Source organism: Olea europaea, chromosome 7 (assembly GCF_002742605.1).
Source record: "Olea europaea var. sylvestris chromosome 7, O_europaea_v1, whole genome shotgun sequence".
Classification (NCBI taxonomy): domain Eukaryota; kingdom Viridiplantae; phylum Streptophyta; class Magnoliopsida; order Lamiales; family Oleaceae; genus Olea; species Olea europaea.
The window spans coordinates 2,935,022-2,955,806 of record NC_036243.1 but is presented as its reverse complement, the minus strand read 5'-3'; the positions used below and the strand labels follow the sequence as shown (position 1 = coordinate 2,955,806).

Here is a 20,785-nt window from a genome sequence, read left to right as displayed (position 1 = left end):
GACTTCTATACAAGAGATAAAAAATCAAATATGATGATTTAATGTAATGGATAATAGTCATATTTTTCATTTTAATGAAAAAATAATGGGGCTCAAACAAGCTATATGACAAGGTGTTGATTAATAAGGTTCTCATTTGTTGGAAAATTACTATATAAGTTGTCACGTCCATGTAACATCAGGTTGACAATCAAATTTCCTTTAAAGGCTTTTTTTAAGTCTTTTTAAAATGAATATTTCTTTTTCTACTCAAAAATGATCATCGTATTCAAATACTGTTTGGGAGCCGAGCCCCAACCTAGGCTTAGGTCATCACTTGTATATAAGAACCGGTTGGAAGCAGATAAAATCATGTATAGACATTTTATTCTCTAAAATTTTCACATGGTAGATTATCCTAAAGACTTGTGGAAATCAACCCATTAAACGGCCAAGGAACAATCCTTACATTGAGTCTCAACTCTTAGACTTGTATTTCGATAAAAGAAATAATATATTTATTGTACATTGTGGATGACATCTTCCTATATGTAAAAAATCTGGCTAGTGATATTAAGGGGTGTCTTTAAAATCAATGGTTATTATTACTACCACGTCAAACAATGTCATTTATAATGATTACTATCACGTCAAACAATGTCATTTGTAATGTACACGTAGCAAAGTTGTTCTGACAAATGGCCATTCCACAACTAACAAGGATTGAACCCCAACCCAGGCTTAGGTCAACACTTGTATAATAGCCAATTGGAAGCATATAAAATCGTTATAGACATTTTATTATCTAAAACTTTAACATGGTAGATTGTCCTAAAGACTTGAGCAAATCGGCCCATTAAACAACCAAGGCACAAGATAAACAAAGAGCCCCAACTCTTTATCATGTACATGTAAACAAATGGCCATACCACAACTAACAAGGACTTTATCACAATTCAATAAAGATGACTCCAGTCAATAAGACAAGGAAATAGAGACAATCTCCACGGGAAGCTTATCACTACACTACCAAGGACACAACTAAAATAGACCAGCCAAAGTTCAATCACAAAGAAGGCAATTATATAAAGTGAATAATTCAATATGCATAAAGTTGGTCTCTTGAGAGTTCAGCTAACACCTTGTTCCAATGCTCATATAGTTTCATATAAACATTTAACATCGTATGGACGAAGCTTCAACAGTCCATTAATGTGTCTTTACTTTTCTTCCTTTAGATGACAGGACGAGGATTGGGAAGGCTGCATCGAAAATTTCTGCAAATATATATATATATATATGGGCATCACTTTGCAAGGGAAAGTAAACATGCTTTAAACCGCAGAAAGAAGACATTACATAGATCCCACAGAATAACTGCTGGTCTGCACTAATACATGCTGAGTTTAATATTAAACATAGAACTATTCCATCGAACAAACTCTTGATGGAATAATAATTAGCTTCTACGAGGCAGTGCAATAGGCCTGGTCAAGTTTTACAAGAGACACTAGAGAAACAGATCAAAAATAACAAACCACATACGGTTAGGTAAATTTTTGGTCTAAGGCGGAAACTCTGCATAAAAAGCCTGAGAGAAGCCTCTATTCCTCTTGATTGACATCAAGATTTTTGAGTTTGGATTCCAATTCATTTTCACTGCCTTCACCATCATCCCCTAACTCTCTGTCATCATCATCTCCTCCTTCAGGATCATTTTCATCCAAGGGTCCAAGCTTTTCCGGATATTCTTTGAAGATATCCTTCAACTCATCGATACCTTCATCAGAAATGAAGTTCCCATTAACATTAAGCAACTTGAAGTCAGGCTTATGCACCAAAGTCTGAGCTAAAGATCTGGCCCCAGCCCTTCTTAATGAATTCGTGCTCATATCAATTTCCTTCACTTGATCATGGCCTTCAAGAGCCTTGCTGATCTGAATGGAACCCTCGTCCTTAATTTCATTCTCAGAGAGGTTCAACTTCACAAGGGCCTTTTTTGCAGCAATGCAAGCAGCTAAACTGGGAGCTGCTTCAGCTGTAATATCATTTCCAGCCATCTCCAATACTCCAAGCAAAGGGGCTGCCTCCTTGAGAGAATTGGCTATTGTAATTGCTCCTTCATCTTCCAGATTAAGGTAGCTTAAATAAACCTCGGTAAGATATTCGTGTTTGGAAAGAGCCTCGCTCAACTTGACGCCAACCTCTACGCCAAACATGTTGTCCCGTAGATCAAGTTTCTTCAGATTCTTACACCCCCCAAGTGCTTCAGACAGAGCAACTCCTCCTTTAGAGCCTACTCGTGTAGATGAGCACCGAAAATCCTCCAACAAGGGGCAACGCCTCAGAATCTCAGAAATAGCAACAGCCCCTTCATCTCCAGTCATATTATTATGAAATTGAAGAACCCTAAGCTTCTCTGTGGAAGGAACCAACTCACAGACAGCTCGTGCAGCTTCCTCTGAAATCCCATCGTTCATTAGATATAGTTCCTCCAAGATAGTTTGAGACTGCAAGAGCTTCCCGAATGCCCTAACTCCCTTCTCACCCAAGGCATTGTCCGACAGGTTCAGACACGTCAAATGAGAGCCTTCCAGAGCTACAGAGAATATATTCATGACATCAAGAGCTTCAGCCTCTGGTCTTCCCGCAACAAAATCTGACAGATCAACTTTCTTCAACTGGTTCTTAATGGATGCCAAGATAGGCCCAGCAACATGAGCAGCTCCTAGACCAAAGCTTCTATTGCTAAAACACAGTTCAGTATAGGAATTTCCAGGTTCTTTTAATGGCATCAGAAGTGCTTTTGCCTCATCTGCTTCTATAAATGCACGTTGACCTTTGGAAATATCGAAAAATGTTTCATTGACAGCGGAAACAACCTCAGACTTTACAATCCCTTTCTCTCCCACACCGGGACCCTTTTTAAGAACTTCTAAAATGAGCTTACTGCACTCCCTGGCATACAATTGCACGGCAGAACTGCCATCTCCATCAGGTTCTAGCTCATAATGTTGATTTGCATCAGCAAAAGCTGATTCTTCAACTTGTTTAGCAAATTCTGAAGCTTCATTCTCACTTAGACTTCCATACTTTCGGGTGAAAATAGTTGGAGTAGAAAGATTTTTAGTCATCCGCTCCACTAGCATCTGTCGTGTGTTTTGGCTAGGAGGCCATAGTTTAATGGTAACATGCCGGCGTTGTGAACTTGGAGTCTCTGCATCCATTGTAATCGAAGCTGAAATCAAGGAATGACAATCACTATTAGACAATATGGCCAAGTAGTTGCAAAGGTCATGCCATTATAAAGCAAAAAGGATCCAACTGCTTCCTGGCAGGAACATTTCTTAGTCGTAGGTCAACAAAAATGATAATCACAAATCTCAATATTGATCATACAACACAAAATTCTCAAATAATAACAGTAACAGAAACAACAATAATAACAATATTAATTTCAATCAAGCAAGCCACCACTTCAACATTTTTCTGTATCCAGCGCATTGAATATTCTTGTGAATCATGTCAATCCTGATCACAGACCAGAACTCATGCTCAAACTGCATTACGCTTGGTTAATTATCAATAACGTACAGACTACTCAATCAAAACACAATTAAAAAAATCATCAAGCACATTAGCTGACCAACACGAAGGAGCTGTAGAATTGATCAAGGCAAAATACAGAAAAGTTATTATATTTATTTGAGATAGCTTTCTTCCGTTTAGCCAATCATCGATACAAAACAGACAGGCATCAAAAGGGTGTGCCAGATACCTCTGGCATAGGCCTTTTCAATGCTTTAGTCAGGGAAAGAGATAATAATATCACATGATGAGAATTCAGCATGGATTTGGTTCCCTCCCTATATTAGAGAAGTCATTCGCTCTATATATAGGCAACCTGGTAGTAAATTAGCTTCCTCCACTTCCAACATGTTAAGGTAATGGGTTCATGATTTAGAAAATGGTCCCTAAAACTAGAAGCGGATTATTTTAGAGAAGACTGGGTGGTTAATCCTCAATACCAAAAAAAAAACTAGTTAACCCTCAATACCAAAAATAGCAGAAAAATAACTATAGCACAAAGAAGTTTCCATCAGAAAAATGAAAAGGAATACAAAAATGGACAAATCCCAGTTGTAAAAGCATGGTTCTCTCCAATGAGATGTAAAATTTTAAGGTTATACAATTACTCCGAGATAGAAAGATGAAAACACTGAAACAATAAGGAATTTAGACTTGAAGGATGAATAAAAAAGTAGTATATCTCCAAGTATAAAAGAAATTGTTTCAATTTTATCGATCCAAATTATCCTAACATGAAAATAACAGAAGCTGATTATAATTTCAAAAAGAAATAAAAGACAAAAGAAAAAATATTGTTTATAAGTTGATCCATTTCTTTAATTTTATTGTCACCCTCTCCCAGAATCCATTTTAATGAAATGGATACCCAACCATCATGAATATCGTCCAAAGTTATCAATGAGTAGCCAACCCTAAACTTGTAATTTGGAGCATCATCTTCATTATGTGACGTATCAAAAGGATAAGACACAACAATAGAGCATCAAACCTTAGAAATTATATATATATATATATATAAGCAGACATATCCGCCCCAATATTCAAGGCAAAGCAAAGGCTAGAGTTTTTCTCCCAAATATCCCCACAACACCCCAAGCCTATTTAAAGGCCAATTTACATTAGGCTTCTACCCTAGAATATTATGGGGTTTGACACTGTACTGGATATATGAATATGCTATTGATTGGACACTCGTAGCCTGCTTGACTAAAATTTTTGGATTATATAATGCCCAGGCTTGATCGACGTTCCAAAAATAAATAAATAATAATAAAACTCGAACCTGAAGCCTGAAAATTAACTTCGATCAAAATCTCTCTTTATCCTTGTTCTACAAACTTAAATCGAAGTTCAATTATCTCATAATTCCAATCAAAACTCAATCCAGACATAAAAGAAGGGAATGTGGTATAACGAGAAGGAAAGAGATTAAGAGGGGTAAGCTGCATACCTTGAATTGAAGAAGCGAACTGGAAAATGGGAAAAATGGAATTTGCCCTAATTTGTCACTGTACTTTCCCCGAATTCGGATATTTTTATCCGTGTCTCGGTCTCTGGCAGCCGCAATCAAATGAATTTGAATGTGGGAGCGGGAGAAGGACTGGACTATTTGCCCTATTTTGCCCCTTGGGCTGCTGGGCTTTTAATAAACAGATCCTCCGACCCAAATTAGAAATCACCAAGCTCGGTTCTGCTTGTTGGATGAGATGGGCTCGGCCCATTGGTCAACAAACCAAGCCTGAGTCAACTCGATGACCAAGAGGCCAGACATTGTCCATGTAGATCGACCCGAGCCAACCAATAAACCCTCATATTACATAATTTTTCAAAACAGAAATTATTCGAATATAAATGAATGAAATCAATGTTAACAAGTTGCAAAGCAAACTATAATTAAAAAACGCCATTTGTACAGATGAATTTACAGGTGCTGAGATTACAAAATTTAATTGGCTCATTTAACTTTGTTTTTATCCAAATTTTAATAAAATCTTATTAGTTGACATTCTGTAAACCAGTCTGTAAAAGCAACCTATACATATAGCATTTCTCAACTATTATAATGAGTAATATTATCTAATATCATTGGTGCTAGAACACTAGTTTAGATTACTGTATTTGATAGATTCAATTAAATAAATCATGTGATAATGTATTTAAATGAATCTATTACTTAATGACATGCATTTATCATCTAAACTGATGCTTGATATTAGTATTTTTAAATGACATTACTCTATTACAGTTGACTCGTGAAGTCTAATAGCCCAAGACCCCGAACTTAGCTCGACACTATGCTCGTCTAAATGTGATTTCAATTCATCCATGGACCTAGCTCTCACGAGTCGACAAGCATGTAATACTCGAATTTCATGCTCAAATATTTATTGTGATATTTAGCCCTATATGCCTCCATTTCTTAAAAGTTATTTTACTCAAACTCATTTTTAAAACAAATTATTTACGAATTCATAATTTTTATCAATTTTTCAATCATATATTTCACTAACTTTTATCAAAATTTGTAGGGAAATTTTTTTTTTTTTTTTTTTTTATCCAAACCAAACTAGGGCTTAATCATGCTTAGCGAGCTACGGCAGTTAGTTAGAACCACCGAAGTCTGTTTGCAAATTAGAAGTTGTTTCTCACGAAAAAAAAATTATTGGCACTAAACACATTTTGGTTAACACAGCATTCTTTCAAAGGCACTTTCCTCTCGGATTTCCAAGGCAGTGAGTTGTTTTCAAAACTCTCCAACCAAATCTCGTCTCTTCATTAATCAAATCCAAGCTCATATTAATCTCCTTGGATTTTGATCTCCACTTGAAGCTTCTTGATTCAGTGCTTCGCAGCCTTCTGTTTTAGATCGAACTTGTAAGCATCATCGAATGGTGCTTAAATAGGGTGAAGCAGGAGATCACCCATCTCTCAGTGGTCTAGATGAGGTTGACTTATGTTGAACGATTCGTTAAACAAAATATGTGCACGTGAAAAAAGAATTCAGCCTACATGTGAGGACGTTATGAAATTACATTTTATATCAGCTTAATCATACAGTAGCAATCCATAAAATAAGATGAGAGCACTGCGTAAGAGTAATCTAGGTAAAAGAAACACACTGGAACAATCAACAGTGCTCCCTCCAGGCATTCTCAACCTGAACTAGAAGCAGCCACTTCAATATTTTCAGATTCAAAATCTTTTCCAGAGTTCTGTGAGAAATCTGGGGCTTTTGGAATTAGTCCAAGCAGCTTGAACATATACTGATCAGCGTCATAATCGTTGTTGGGAGTTGTCAACAGCTTCTCTCCGGTGAAGATAGAATTTGCGCCAGCAAGAAAGCAGAGGGCCTGCTCGGGAATGGAGAACCGAACTCTACCAGCTGAAAGCCTGACCATTGCCTTCGGCATTATAATCCGGGCTGTTGCAATCATCCTAATCATCTCCCATATCTCAACTGGCTAAAATAGCAGGATCAAAGTGAGATTTGATCAAGAATCCACACAAACATATTTCTGTTTTCTTACAAAGAACCCAGACTCATAATTTGATGAAGGTAAGATCAAGCCACCTAGATTAGATTGAAATAGAATTAAAGCAGTTGTGAATTGCCTAACCAGTCGTCAGAGATTCTTTTTCCACTAGTTAACACAAGTTCCACGGACATAAAATTAATGAATTTTGTAGAATATATGTTTTCCGGGATTTTGAATTTTCTTTTCTAATTGGATTTTGTCATGGGCCATAATCAATCTTTGGACGTGTGGTTGAAGCTATAACTGTAAACTGGTTTCCTGTACCAGAAGTTGACATGTTTATTAATTGCAACCCCTTCCATCTGTTTATAAGGTAATATATAACATGTTTCAAGGAAAAAAAATTAGAACCAATGTAAGCCTTGAGATCAATAGCCCAGAATTTCTAATCCTTCAGCTTTATATCAGTTATAACCAGATGTTCGTCTCTAGATAAACAATCTCTACAATTTTTTTCCAGGTTCCCTTTCTTTAGCGTATATATTATTTTTATCGTCTTTTAGATATGGTCACATTTGTGTGCAAGAAAACTTGAAACTCAAGGGATAATGCCATTAAATGCGGTTGGGGAATTAATTTTTGAAAAGCTCATGAGAAGGACATGTTGGCACCAACTTCACAGTCTGGACGAACAGAGATACAATATCAGGACCTAGAAAATGTTCTCTCAACGTTTAGGGTAAAAAATGCCAATATGCTTATTATCTATTCAGTTCATTTTTCTGATTTCTATCTTCTTTATTTCTTTATATTTTGGTGGAAAGTGGGGGGAGAATAAAGACAAGTAAACGACACACTGGTCAAGGTACATTATATAGAAGAGTTTCCATAGAACTTACTACTCGCTTCACAAGCATAAGAACTACGTACCTTTTGATCTTCCAGGGGAGTGCCTTTTACTGCGAGCAGTGCATTAATGGGAACACTCTCAGGGTGTGTTGGAAGAGTAGCCAGAGTATGTAACAAACCAACTCGGTCCTCTTCTGCTTCTCCAAGCCCAATTATTCCTCCTGACAGAAAATCCAAGGTCACTTGTATTTCCAATAAGATTGAGATATGCAGGACAACTATTTGGGCTTACGATCTCAGAAGGGGGTCATAACATGTGATTCATAGTGCGTGGAATTTCATTATGTCACCAAAATAAGCTAAAGCAAAATGCTATTTGCATCCGGGCATGCAAGGGAGTCATAACATGTGATTCATAGCGCGTGGAATTTCATTATGTTACCAAAATAAGCTAAAGGAAAATGCTATTTGTACCCCGGAGTTTACACGTCCGGTTACCCGACCCTCACATGGGAGCAGGGCCCGCACACAATAAATGCGTGGGACCCACCCCCCATGTGAGAGAGTGTAAACGCCCCGGGTACATGTAGCATAGCCCTAAGCTAAAACATTAGAATTTGTACTAATGGATGCTACCTGGAAACCTTTAAAAATTAAAGAGATAAGGGAAACCGGGAATAAGAACACCAAGAATCCCTCCTAGATCCAGATTTGCATGTCACCCATTTTTGGAATTGCAACATAAGATTTGAAAGGCTTCATGCTTCAAAAGCCCTATAAAACTCCAAAATTAAACCCCCTAAGTTACTAACAGAACACACGAATAAATATAGTCCACACAAAAATTTTATTCTTATTACAGTGCAGAATCCTTGCAAGGAAACCTAGAAATAGAAAACAAAAGCAATTTTTAATCATCTAGAGTTACCAAAACTGTAGGTGACCCAATGTAATACTAAAATTAAGACATAATATACAGTTTCTGAAAATTACAGAATTTTAAAAATGACACACACTTATCAAGTAACAATAGAAAGATCTTCAATTGCTCATTACTTGAATTGTGTCAATTCTCAATTTGCCTTTAAAAATAAAAAAATAAAAAACACAATTTTACCGTTCCTTGCGCATATCTCAGACTACACAGGGTATATAATTAAACTAAATAATCTCACCAAACTTTTGGAAAAAAAAAAGAAGAAGAAGAAAGGCGTTCGTTAGGCAAGTATTTGTATTTGGGTGTCTACCGAAGCATAGAATAAGTCTGAAATCAAATTTATACTTCAAAATATGGAGTGCATATGCAGATTTGGATTTAGATATATCCGGGACCCAAGAAAATCGATATCCACACAAAATTCATAACAGCACAGGCAAAGATAGAATAAGCACAACAATGTCTAACAAATTACCTGAACAAACATTGATCCCTGCTTCACGAACATGCTCAAGGGTTTGCAGGCGTTCATCGTAGGTTCTTGTAGTTATAATATTAGGGTAGTACTCTCTTGAGGTGTCAAGGTTATGGTTATAAGCTGTAAGACCTGCTTTCTTGAGTTCTAATGCTTGTTGCTTCTCCAGCATTCCCAAGGTGCAGCAGACCTCCATACCCATACCCCTTCCCATGGAAAATGTTATAAGTTTAGACATTAAATGCAGAATGGTAACAAGAAATAGCAACAGATTTTTGTCAGAGCAGAAAAGGGGAAGAATTTAGGAGATGTCAAATGAGCAAAAAGACTTGCAGAATGTAGCAGTACAAATATTACAGGAAATAGAACCAGGGAATGATCAATAAATATAAAATAAACTCTTATAGAGAACTGTTCTCAGCAACATCTACGAATCATGTAAATATTTTCAAAGTGCTCCTTATGTATAAAATATAAATTAATAAAGTTACACAGTTAATTAGTCAAAAGGTTTTGCTGGCAACATGTTGTTGAGCACAATCTTATGTCAATAAATTTTATGTGTTAGCGTATTCAATAGTTTGAGACCTCTAGCAGATAGAGGACCAGGAGAACTGGACCTGAAATTCAGCAGTCTCGTGTTGGGCCTAAAGAAGTTTATAAAATTTACTCGGCCAAATACTATTTTGTTCTTTCTCAATGCTATGGTTTTTCAAGCCAGCATTATTGCCTCCAATACTTTCGTAGAGGATATAGAAAGCATGGATAAAGGTAAACTTTTCCCTTCCAAATAATACAGAGAATACAATCATAAATATACTGACACAAGACTCCTACTTGGTTGGAAGATTTTGCACTCAGCAAGAATTGTTAAGGGATAAGTAATCTGAATTTGCTAACACCCTCCTTATCTAATAATTATCTTTACTCAACCAACTTCATAAGTCGCTTATCCTTGTATAAGTCCCTTATCGTTCTCTCAACGGTCAACAAACACAGGTGACGTTTCATATTCCCCTCAAGTTGGCTTGAAAATATCTCATTTCCAGCTTGCTTATCAACTACTAAAACACTGGTTCATTCAGCCAATTACTGAATATTTCAGCTAGTTACCCCGTCGTTGTGATGAATGTCAAAATTCACCATTAGTTGTTCAAGAAGTTTCCAGAGCTATAGTAGTATGTGCGTACCTTGAGAAATTATCCTAAGTGTGTTTGAGCCACATTATTTTGAAAGAATGTATTTTGGAATAATAGATTGATAGAGAATGTATGGATAAAAAATAAGAAAAGTTGATAATATTATTTTTTTTGAAGAATGTGTGATTGAAATGATGTCAAATCACTTTTTGAGAATGTATTTTTTCGAAAGAATGCAAATCGAACAGGGCCTAAATTTTGACTCAACACTACTTCTAACAACAATTGACTTGTTCTTGCTTCTCCGTGTCACTACATTTTCTCCCAATGTGCATAGGCCTTAGTTGACCTTGTGTAAAAATCAAATGTGCATAGAACCAGCACAATAAGCACTAGTATAGTCCTCCATCCTCAGTCGATCACTTTTTTGAATAGCATCCCTTTTTCGAGTGTCTTCTTCGAGTACTAAAGTATCTTATACACAACTCCGAACAGGTTAAACATCTCTCATAACCATCTTAAAGCAATTAGAACAGGGAGGACAAACAATTTCGTCATCCATCCATAAAGTGAAAAAGTTAATACTATTCAATCTGTTAGTTAAGTAGCAGTTCTAGACAAGACTCCTGAAGCAACTCTAACTCATTTAAGGACCTCAAGCCACTTAAGAGTATAAAATAGCACTGTTCACCAACCATAAATGCCATATAAAAGAGAAAATAATCCAGGAACGGCCATGAACTAATAAATGGAGCATATTTATTGGCTGACACCCACATGAAGTTTACTGTCAAATTTGCCACAAGAAAACACCAAGTGTTCACACAAACTGATGAAAATAGGATCAAACGTCATATGATAATAATTTTGGAAAAAGGCCAGTGAAAGGAATGAAAAACAAGCTAACTCTAAAAAATCATAATTAATTAGAATACTGTTCATGATACTCATATTTGCTTCTGCAATAGCCCTTTACCTTATTTCCTTCACATACTCTAGGATCTGGTTGAAATTGGTCTTCCTTCCTATTGTGTCTCTCCATGCAGCACCCATACAAAATCGAGTGCTACCAGCCTCTTTTGCCTGCCAATAGGTAAATGGCCTTGATTATGCAACAAGGACAGGGGGTCTTATACATGTCTCTATGTATTTATGTATGTACTTGTGTCTGCAAATCAATCAAGTAAACTACCAATTGAATGCATAAATGTAATTGTGTCTGCAAATCAATCAAGTAAACTACCAGTTGAATGTAGTAGACTACAGATTGTAAAATTCATTTGTTTCTTGAATTTTACCCCCATCTCATCTCTGGCTCTGTGTGTGTGTGTGTGTGTGTGAAAGCATCTTTCTATTATCAATATAATCAACTATTTTTTTGATAGGTATCAATATAATCAACTATATAACCATACTTGTTGGAAATGCCAGGTGGCATGTCCAAATTAATTTTTTATTTTGTACACTTGGGTACGTTGGAAGATACATTGCCGACACGTTGCCAATCCTCTAAAATAAAAATAAAAAACAAATACATTTTATATTATGAAAAATAACATCATTTAATAAGCGCGTTGGGAATTGTATCATTGATACTTTTTCACAATATTGCATGTCGGTAACTTGTCCAACATTTGTGTCCTACAAAGTAAGAAGACCCCAAAAAAGGCCTCAGAACCAGAAGACAATAATCCACCCATCTCCACTGTATATGCTTCCTCAACTTCAGTTGTTTGTAGGCATACTTAAGTATTACGACCTAATAAATTCGGTCTCATCTGCAGCTAATATAAAGAATTGCACCATTAAATGATAAAATAAATAAAATCCATTGCTCATCTTTCTGTGACAGCGTCCTAAATAAATTCAAACCTTTGATTTACTACCCTTTGTTAGCTTATTCCCATTCCCTAAGAAATTTCTTAAATCACAAAGACTAACCGATTCCACTTGTGTTCAAGAGTTCTCACTGTTCCTAAATAGTCATATTTATCTACTGTGCTCCAATGTTTTCTGGTTGCAAGAGAGTAGTCATGCTGGGACTGCCTATTCACCACAACACTACTTGAGGAAAGTTCCTCCAATTATGTAGTACCCAATTTCTAAAACTTGTTTAATCCAGTATGTATCTCTATGATCTATGATCCTGATTTTATTCATGGACAGAGATTAATTTTGTTGGCAATAAGCATTCCCAGACAAGCCAGATCCTGTCCCCATTTTCCATCACCCTAGGCGAGTTGGTTTCTCACTCTGAACCAAAAGTCAATCACCTCACAAGGTGATCTGGTACTAAAACTGTTTGCATTTATTCCCTTTGCTCCCTGATTGTTGACCTCTCAAGCCTGTAACTGATTACAAACTTTAGCATTCCCCTAAAGGCACAAATAGTTTATTCCTACTCACGGGATAATCATTAGATCTCCAATGAAGCCACTTACAGATCACCAAGTCAAAGAACTCCTAAATTGCTAAGGCTCTGTGTCATTATCCATAATTTAAGCACTACTGGCAGAGCCCCTCTCTGCCTCCCATCCTGCCAGATCAATAGGAAAAACTGAAAATAAAAAAAAATAAAAAATGAAAAAAATGAAAGTAAAGGGAGAAGAACTCAGCAAATAAAGCATATTACACAAGTAAGTGAACAAATAAAATATAATCACAATGTCAGAAGATCTTAGTTTCCACCAGTAAATCTTCACGCTGCTAGGTTAAATAACAAGGACTGAAAATTATTGGCCATGGTATACAGCAGTAAGACTTTTCAATTTTATATATTAACTTTAACCTTTTTAGCTGCCTCCAGAACGGCATCCGAATTCATAAGCTTTTGTGCTTTCAGGCCAGTATTATATCTGGATGACTGGGGACAATATGAACAATCTTCACTGCACCCACCAGTCTTAATAGAAAGAAGAGTACACTGCTGCACTTCCCTGAAGTTGTGAGCATGTCTATGAACTTGAGCCTTCAAAAGCATAATCACCTCATCAATATCAAGTGTAACAAGACCCAAGAGTCAAAAAAATAAATAAATAAATAAAATAAAATAAAATAAAACACACAAACAAACAAAACAAAAAAAACAAAAGGAAATCCCCCACGTTTTTCATATACTACTTAAATTCTCAACAAGCAAGGACACACCCTCCACATGTCCAACATACCGTATGGTGTGCCCTTATCTTAAGTTTCTTTAATTCCTAAGAAGCAAGGTAAACAATCCTAACATGGTCAGCCACGACAAGCCCCAGCTCTTAGAACATAAAATTAAGAAAAAAATTAACATTTTTTATTTTTATTTTTATTTTTTATTTGAACATATAAAACATTTAATCATTTAAACTAAAGGTCAAAATACTGTGAGAAATTATATGTGCACTTTACGGCAGAATTTATTCTATATTTGCACGTGCACTTTCTGATACAAGAATATTTTTAATTTGTTGGTATTACAATGACAAAATACTACCCAAAGTGATCTTAGTGCGACATAAATCATTCCTCAAGTTCAAAAGATTTCTCCTACGATACTCAAAATTATAGCTAATAAGGTTATATAATTAAAAGGATCACAACTTCGAAACTAATCATTGACTCATTTAAATCACAGTAAGTTTGAGCCCAACTGTCCAGACTGACAGGGTGTAATAGAGTAAACGAACAAATTAGTCGAATACAGAGCAAATTCCCCGTTACATCAAGGTACAACATCTAGACAAGAAGATGCGAAATTTAATGCAAAATGTCCAACAAAAAACCAAAAATAAGAATAAAAATTGTAGATAACATACGGCATGAAAGAGGAGATCGAGGACAGGAGAATCATAAATGGACTTAATTTCTGGTCTACTCCAGTCATTTCTCGGCCCTTCTCTTATACTCCTCTCAGCTTCGACCGCCGCCACTGACGTCAGCGCCGTCGAATAACTGGCAGCATGAGAGTGGGGCAGCATCAACGAACGCCGTATAGATCTCGTAATCCACATCATTTCGCTGTAAAACTGCAATGCTGCTTGTATGTAGAGCTCAAATAATCAATCAATGCAAGTGATTATGAATTGAGGTCTTCTCGAGAAAGAGAGAGGTTTGGGAACTGGACCTCGTGAACTCCGCGAATTGAAGAAGATGGGAGTTAGGGCCAAACTCATCTGTTGCCACGTAATTGGAACTTGGACTTTAATAGTAGTGAATTTCATAAAAGACATTAAAAGAAATTAGGTTGCGGTTGGTTCGGCATTTTGAAACCTTTTTTCGTTTTCCATTTTTAAAGATGTGGAAAACGTGTTTGATTCGTTATTTTTTAAAATACATTTTCGAAAATGAGGTAAAATTTAAAATTGAAAATACGAAATAGTTTTTTATCGTTTTGAACGTTTACAGTTATAAATGTTCAAAATGCGGAAAATATCCAAAACGCGATGTTTTCGAAAAAAACTAAAAACCGTTTTAAAACCGAAAATGGAAAACAAAAAACTAAACCAACCGCAGAACTTTTTCCAGAAAAGGAAAAGGATCGTTCGTTGGTGCTTTTTTAATATCTCGGAATTCCTATTTGTCATCAGTAATGGTATTCATAATGAATACTATCGATAGTCGTTTGTTATTTAATATATGAGACTATAAAAATCTACCACAATAATATATCAAATAATTAATTTTCATGTGAATGTCACGTAAGGCAATTACCATCTTCGCCACGAATAGCATTACTATTGACAATATAATAAATAAGATTTAAAAAATTTTAACACTATTTTTTGTTAATCGGATCATAATAAAGATCCATATGATATGATTATGAAATTATTGAAAACAAGTCTAAATTGTAATTATTGTGAATAAAACTATTTTGGGATGAATTGAGTGGTACTCCTTTCATCCCACGAAAACAGTCTTGCTTCCATTTTCACAAGAATTAAAAAAAAAGTAATTAATATAGTTGAAAATATATTTTTTTCTTACGTTTTCCCTAATATATCCCCATATCAAATAATGATTTAAATAACAGTAATTCATATTTGTTGATAATAAGATAAGTTAAATATGAGCATATTAGAAAACTAAGAAATTAGTTATAGTCCATGTTTGATGGTCGTTATTTGAAAAAAAATAAAAATAAATAAGTATGAAAAAATTTTGAGTTTACGTGCAGAATATTTTATTGTATAACTGTGTGATTGAAAATAAATATGTAAAATAAAAAGTTTCAAAATAATGATTGTCAAATAAGGGATACTCTCAACAAGAAAAGAGTTATATAATTTGCAATAGACGAAAAGGAAAGCAAGTCTATTTTTCTTGCAACTAAATGAGTATATTTTTTCAAGATTGATTATTTAAAATTAAAGGAAAGAAGTTAAACAATGAGTTCAGCATTGTGTCCGGGCAGTTGGATTAGTTGCACTACCCAATATCCCCTTTTCTACCTTTTTTTATTTTTTTTATTTTTTAAACGCTACATGTACATCAAAATTTATATAATGTCTTACATAATGTGACATGCAATTCTATTGTTTGACAATTTAAAATATAGTTAGTTTTTTCATCCAATTTTTTCTCTTCACATCATTTCGATCACTTATGACCGTATTTCTTTGTACAAATAGCAAAATCCTTTTCTTTTTTTTTCTCTCCTCATCTTCATCCTTCGAATAAATAAAATAAAATAAAATTAATACTTGTAAAATGTAGGATAAATATATATGTACTGAAAATGGATTACCGAATTGCTGCCCTACGCTCACATGCGCACAGGCCCCGCGTGCATTTAAAAATTCCAACTTGTGGGGCCCGCCCTCCTATTGTGAGTGTAGATAAAATATTCGGTAAAAATGTGTAGGTAAGTGTAGCATTATCCTAAAATGTATATATCATAGAAGTCTTGACCAGCTAAATGTGACTAATCGAATGGCCAGTGTGTGTTTGGATCAATTAACAAGTGTTGTTGGCCTCAAACCTTCGACATCATATTAAAAGCTTTTTGAACATGATTCACTTTTGATGTCACTTGTAACATGTCCATCTCAATGCTAATGAGTTTAGCCACTATATCTAGACAACCTCAAAAAATAAGTTCGGCCCTTTTCGAATGTTTAAGAAGAGTTGAGTAGCGGCAAACCTATGACTTGGATAATTATTAGTCACGACCCTTTTCAAATGCTTAAGAAGGGTAGAGTAGTGGCAAATCTATGACTTGGATAACTATTAGTCATTGTTGTCATGATATCTACTAATCAAAAATCGTTATTGTGATAGAGACACGCTGATAAAGTTTAACTATTGTAGTTAGGAATAATTGTAACTGGTCAAAACGAAAATTCTAATTCATTAATACACTTTACTCTTGCATACCTCCATTCGAGTTTGAACGTAGCTTAGATTCAGACCTCTCATTTTTTCATCTATAATCTATAATATATTAAATATTACATCAAGTGAGAATTATTTTTTTGAACGATTTAGCCCCACTACAATTCAATTATTTTAATAATATCTAACTTTTCGTTTTTCAATATTTATTTAATTTACAAACTGTAATAGATATTACAAAATTCTTGTTCATGCATGCATGTATTCCCTATAATCATTTCTCAATTAATTAACATGCATGTTCGTTTAATTAGTGTTAATTAGAATTTCATATTCAAATTCACGTCTATATCATTGTTATTAATTCTCAATTAATTAATATTAATTAGAATTTTACATTCAAGAGTGAAGTTCATTATTTTCGTCCATATATGTTAATTAGCATCCAATCTCACTTAATCGAAAATTAAATTATATTCATCTAGTATAAATGGTTTAACATTCATTGTCACGTATGTGTTTCTTGGTATTAATTATAAATTAATTAACATTCTCGTTAATCCATGTATCATATTTGCCATTCATCTTCATTTATGCATTTAGTTATAATTCTAATACTCACATTTCAATGCATTTTACTATTTACTTGCACGTAAAATAATTTGCATTTCTATTTCAGAGAGATATATTTGGATAAAAAATGGTAAATGTGGATCAAATATTATTTTTACCGTACTTATAAAATATTACATAATAACGTATAACGCATGTTCAACATTAGCTTGTATTTTTTAAATTCTACTTTAAGTTGAACTGGTGCTACGTCAAGTTGAGCAAAGCTTCTTTTACAGATGACATACACAATGAAGTCAATGACGCGCAGCCAGCACGATTTCTGTAAAGCTATTGTCTATTTTTTCTATTTTTTTATTTTTTGCAATAGTTTTTGTTGGATAGAATCGCAATTTGAAAGAAAAATAATATTTTGCAGTATAATTGAAATAAAATAAAGCTATATGACCAAAATGAAACCAAGTTGTAATTGTTTTTTATTTTTCTTTTCTTTCTTTTTTTTTTCCTTACTTTTTCATTTAAAGATTAAGATAAATTCGTCATTTTATAAGACTTTAGTTGTGAAATTAGACAACGGGGTTATCTTGCACAACATTTGGTTAATTTGTGGTTGTATTATGTCAAAATGAAGGATGGAATCGAATCAATTGATTTACACAAAGCATAAAAGATATTAAGGGTACGTTCGGTTTGCATTTCTGTTTTCTGTTTCCTGTTTCAAATTAATTTTATATTTTCTATTTTAAGGGATTATTTTAAAATTACAAAAAATGCATTTGATTTGTCATTCGGAAAAACTGTTTCTCAAAAAAACAAAACCAGAAAACGTGTTTGGTTAAAAATTCTAGAAATATTTTTATGACTTTTTTCAATCAATTTGATTATTTAGTAAAACAATATCAATTTTATACTAATATGTTATCAAAAAATATAAATTTTAAAGTTGGTAAAAAAATATGGAATCATTGTAAGTTTGAGAAATAGTACCGGAGAGTTGGATTCTCTAGTAAGGTTCTTGGAGAAGTTTGGGGAGGGAGGCAGAGAGGGAGATCTGGATATTTGTATTTGGGTAGGTTTCATATAATTTTATTAATTATTTTAATTTGAAAAAAAAAAGTTCATTTTTCTTGTAATTTTTTTGAATGTTTTCAAAACATTAAAAGGTCATTTTTGAGGTTTATGTTGTAAGTTTTTTCTTGTTTTCGAAAATGCATTTTTGAAAATAACATACCAAAAACATTTTGAGTATTTTAGAAAACTAGAAGCTGAAAATGACCTCAAAACAGCAAATTAAACGCACTCTAATATTTTGTATCTGGTTATTTAGGGATGGCAAAAAAATCCGTCCCATCCTACCCCGACGGGATCCCGCCCCAAATGGGACAAAAAAACCTACCTCAAACGGGCTTGCTGGGCCCCTCGCCCCGTGAAGGGAAAAAAATTCAAAATAATTTTATCTCTAGACAATTCATCCATTGAAAACCCATTTTAAATTTATATTTTATTCTCTAATAATAACATAATTCGAAACTTTGAAAATGTAAAAAAAATAAAATTTAAACGGGACAACAAACGGGACAAACAGTTGCCCCGCATCCCGTCTAAGGTAGGGCTGGGCATGGTTCAGACCAAACGGAGCACGGTGGGGTGGGGGTGCCTCACCCCGTTGCCATCACTATCCCGTTCCGCCCCGTTGCCGTCACTATGGTTATTGATGTTCCACCAGCATAGCCAGTAATCATATTGTAGTTTCACCACGAAAAAAGTTATATTCTTCCAAAACTATGACAAATGTTATACAAACTCGACACATATTTTTCTTACGTCAAACCACAAAATTCTCAACAATAACATTTATAAGTAGGTGAAATTATAATTAATCACAACGAATGCAACGAAAATTTTCTATTGTCATATTGTTGGGACCAAACTAATTTTATAACTACGGGAAGTTTATCACTTAATAAAGGAGTAATCACAAAAATTATCATTTAAACTCAATTATTTTGCAAGTGGTATAGAGGTACAGTATGCTCTATATTATTACAATTAATTAAGAGACGACGTCAAATTCAAGTATATACAATGAGAAAATAGATCAAACATAATTTCAAAAAACTAATACATGTATCTAGTACAATGAAAATATGTTAAAGTCATCTTAAAAGTATAAAATTTTATAACCTTTAATTTTTATTTTATTTTCAATGTTAATTCTACAAATACATTGTATGTAAGGCAATCCATGTAATTCTCAATAAATTCAAGTGATACCTTTCCTTATTCCTGTAGCAAACCGACAATGTCACTCGGGAGTGTTTGAGCCACATTATTTTGGTAATAATACATTCTTGAATAGTGTATTGATGAGAAATATATGGTTAAAAAATAAGGAAATTTTTTTGATTTGCATGTAATATTATTTTAATGAAGAATGTGGTTGAAATGATATTAAATCACTGTTTAAGAATGTATTTTTTTGGAATAATGTGGCTCAAACAGGCCCTCAATGTTAATACACAAACTCGACTAAAAGTATTCATGTTAACTTGTTCAAAATGAAAGAATCGAAACCTCATTAGATGCAAAAAGATCTTTCGAAGTGATTAAAAGATACTCGTGATATGGTATCTCAAGCATCAATATTTAAAACACACATATAATCAAATGACCTCCTTCAAGAAGTATTGATGAACACTAATGCAAAAGGTTCAAAGATTGTAAAATACTAATACTCTATAATAGTGGCTAAAATCTATAGATAACTCGTATGCCATCAAGATAATGTCAATATGAGCAATGAATTGCTAAAGAGATGGGAAATATTTTTTCTATGGAAATTCTATCTCAAAAATACCTCATTTGAATTTTCGTACGGATGATTTGAAAAGTTCAACACTTTAATCGCCTACTTTTAAAGCGGATAGAAGATTGTGTGTTGAAATCAGAAAAGATAAGCGTCTTTTATGAAACTCTAAATGTATTGGTTGCTTTGTCAATTGATGTGAAGTTACAAATGAAGTAGATAAGAAAAATCAAAAAGTCAGTACAGAATTCAGTGAACAAGTTCAGTAACAAGTCACGCATACTTTAACTGAAGAGGAAATCAATATTGCAATTAGACGAGGATGAATGATATATTCGTGAGCACTATAATTCTAAAATACAAAAAAATTCTCACCAAGCTCTAAACATGCTTGAAAAGTTAAAAATATTTTGACTTCAACAGAGGTGTTTACAAGTTCAAAAATGTCACTAACTCTAAAATATTTTTTATTTTATGACCGTAAATTTTCGGACCAACTTCGCCCACCTCGACTAATCTCACGGAACCCGAAGGTTTACAATCGAGTACTCACCTCATTAGCCACTGAAGGGACTCGAACTGATAACCATTGAAGAGCAAACCTAACACCTAACCATTGAGCTACCTCTCGGGGTTACTAACTCTATA

The 20,785-nt window shown here is 34.2% G+C and overlaps 2 protein-coding genes across 4 annotated transcripts; both read right to left on the bottom strand.

Moving 5' to 3' along the window:
• Nucleotides 1-1,297: 1,297 nt before the first annotated feature.
• LOC111396700 (RAN GTPase-activating protein 2-like) lies at nucleotides 1,298-5,150 on the bottom strand. Of its 3 annotated transcripts, none has more exons than XM_023023165.1 (3): nucleotides 5,021-5,150; nucleotides 4,853-4,907; nucleotides 1,298-3,217 (listed from the first exon to the last, which is right to left on the bottom strand). In XM_023023165.1, exon 3 carries the CDS (start codon nucleotides 3,204-3,206, stop codon nucleotides 1,584-1,586), a length of 1,623 nt encoding a protein of 540 aa, XP_022878933.1. In that variant the 5' UTR covers nucleotides 3,207-3,217; nucleotides 4,853-4,907; nucleotides 5,021-5,150; the 3' UTR covers nucleotides 1,298-1,583. The 3 variants fall into 3 exon arrangements, with proteins under 3 accessions (XP_022878933.1, XP_022878932.1, XP_022878929.1); XM_023023164.1 differs by having other exon boundaries at nucleotides 4,853-4,900; XM_023023161.1 differs by lacking the exon at nucleotides 4,853-4,907.
• A 1,402-nt stretch (nucleotides 5,151-6,552) lies between these two features.
• LOC111396699 (biotin synthase, mitochondrial) lies at nucleotides 6,553-14,625 on the bottom strand. Its single transcript, XM_023023160.1, has 6 exons — nucleotides 14,241-14,625; nucleotides 13,235-13,414; nucleotides 11,423-11,529; nucleotides 9,308-9,513; nucleotides 7,977-8,116; nucleotides 6,553-7,031 (listed from the first exon to the last, which is right to left on the bottom strand). The coding sequence occupies exons 1-6, from the start codon at nucleotides 14,436-14,438 to the stop codon at nucleotides 6,723-6,725; spliced, it is 1,140 nt and encodes a 379-aa protein (XP_022878928.1). The 5' UTR covers nucleotides 14,439-14,625; the 3' UTR covers nucleotides 6,553-6,722.
• Between the last annotated feature and the right edge of the window lie 6,160 nt (nucleotides 14,626-20,785).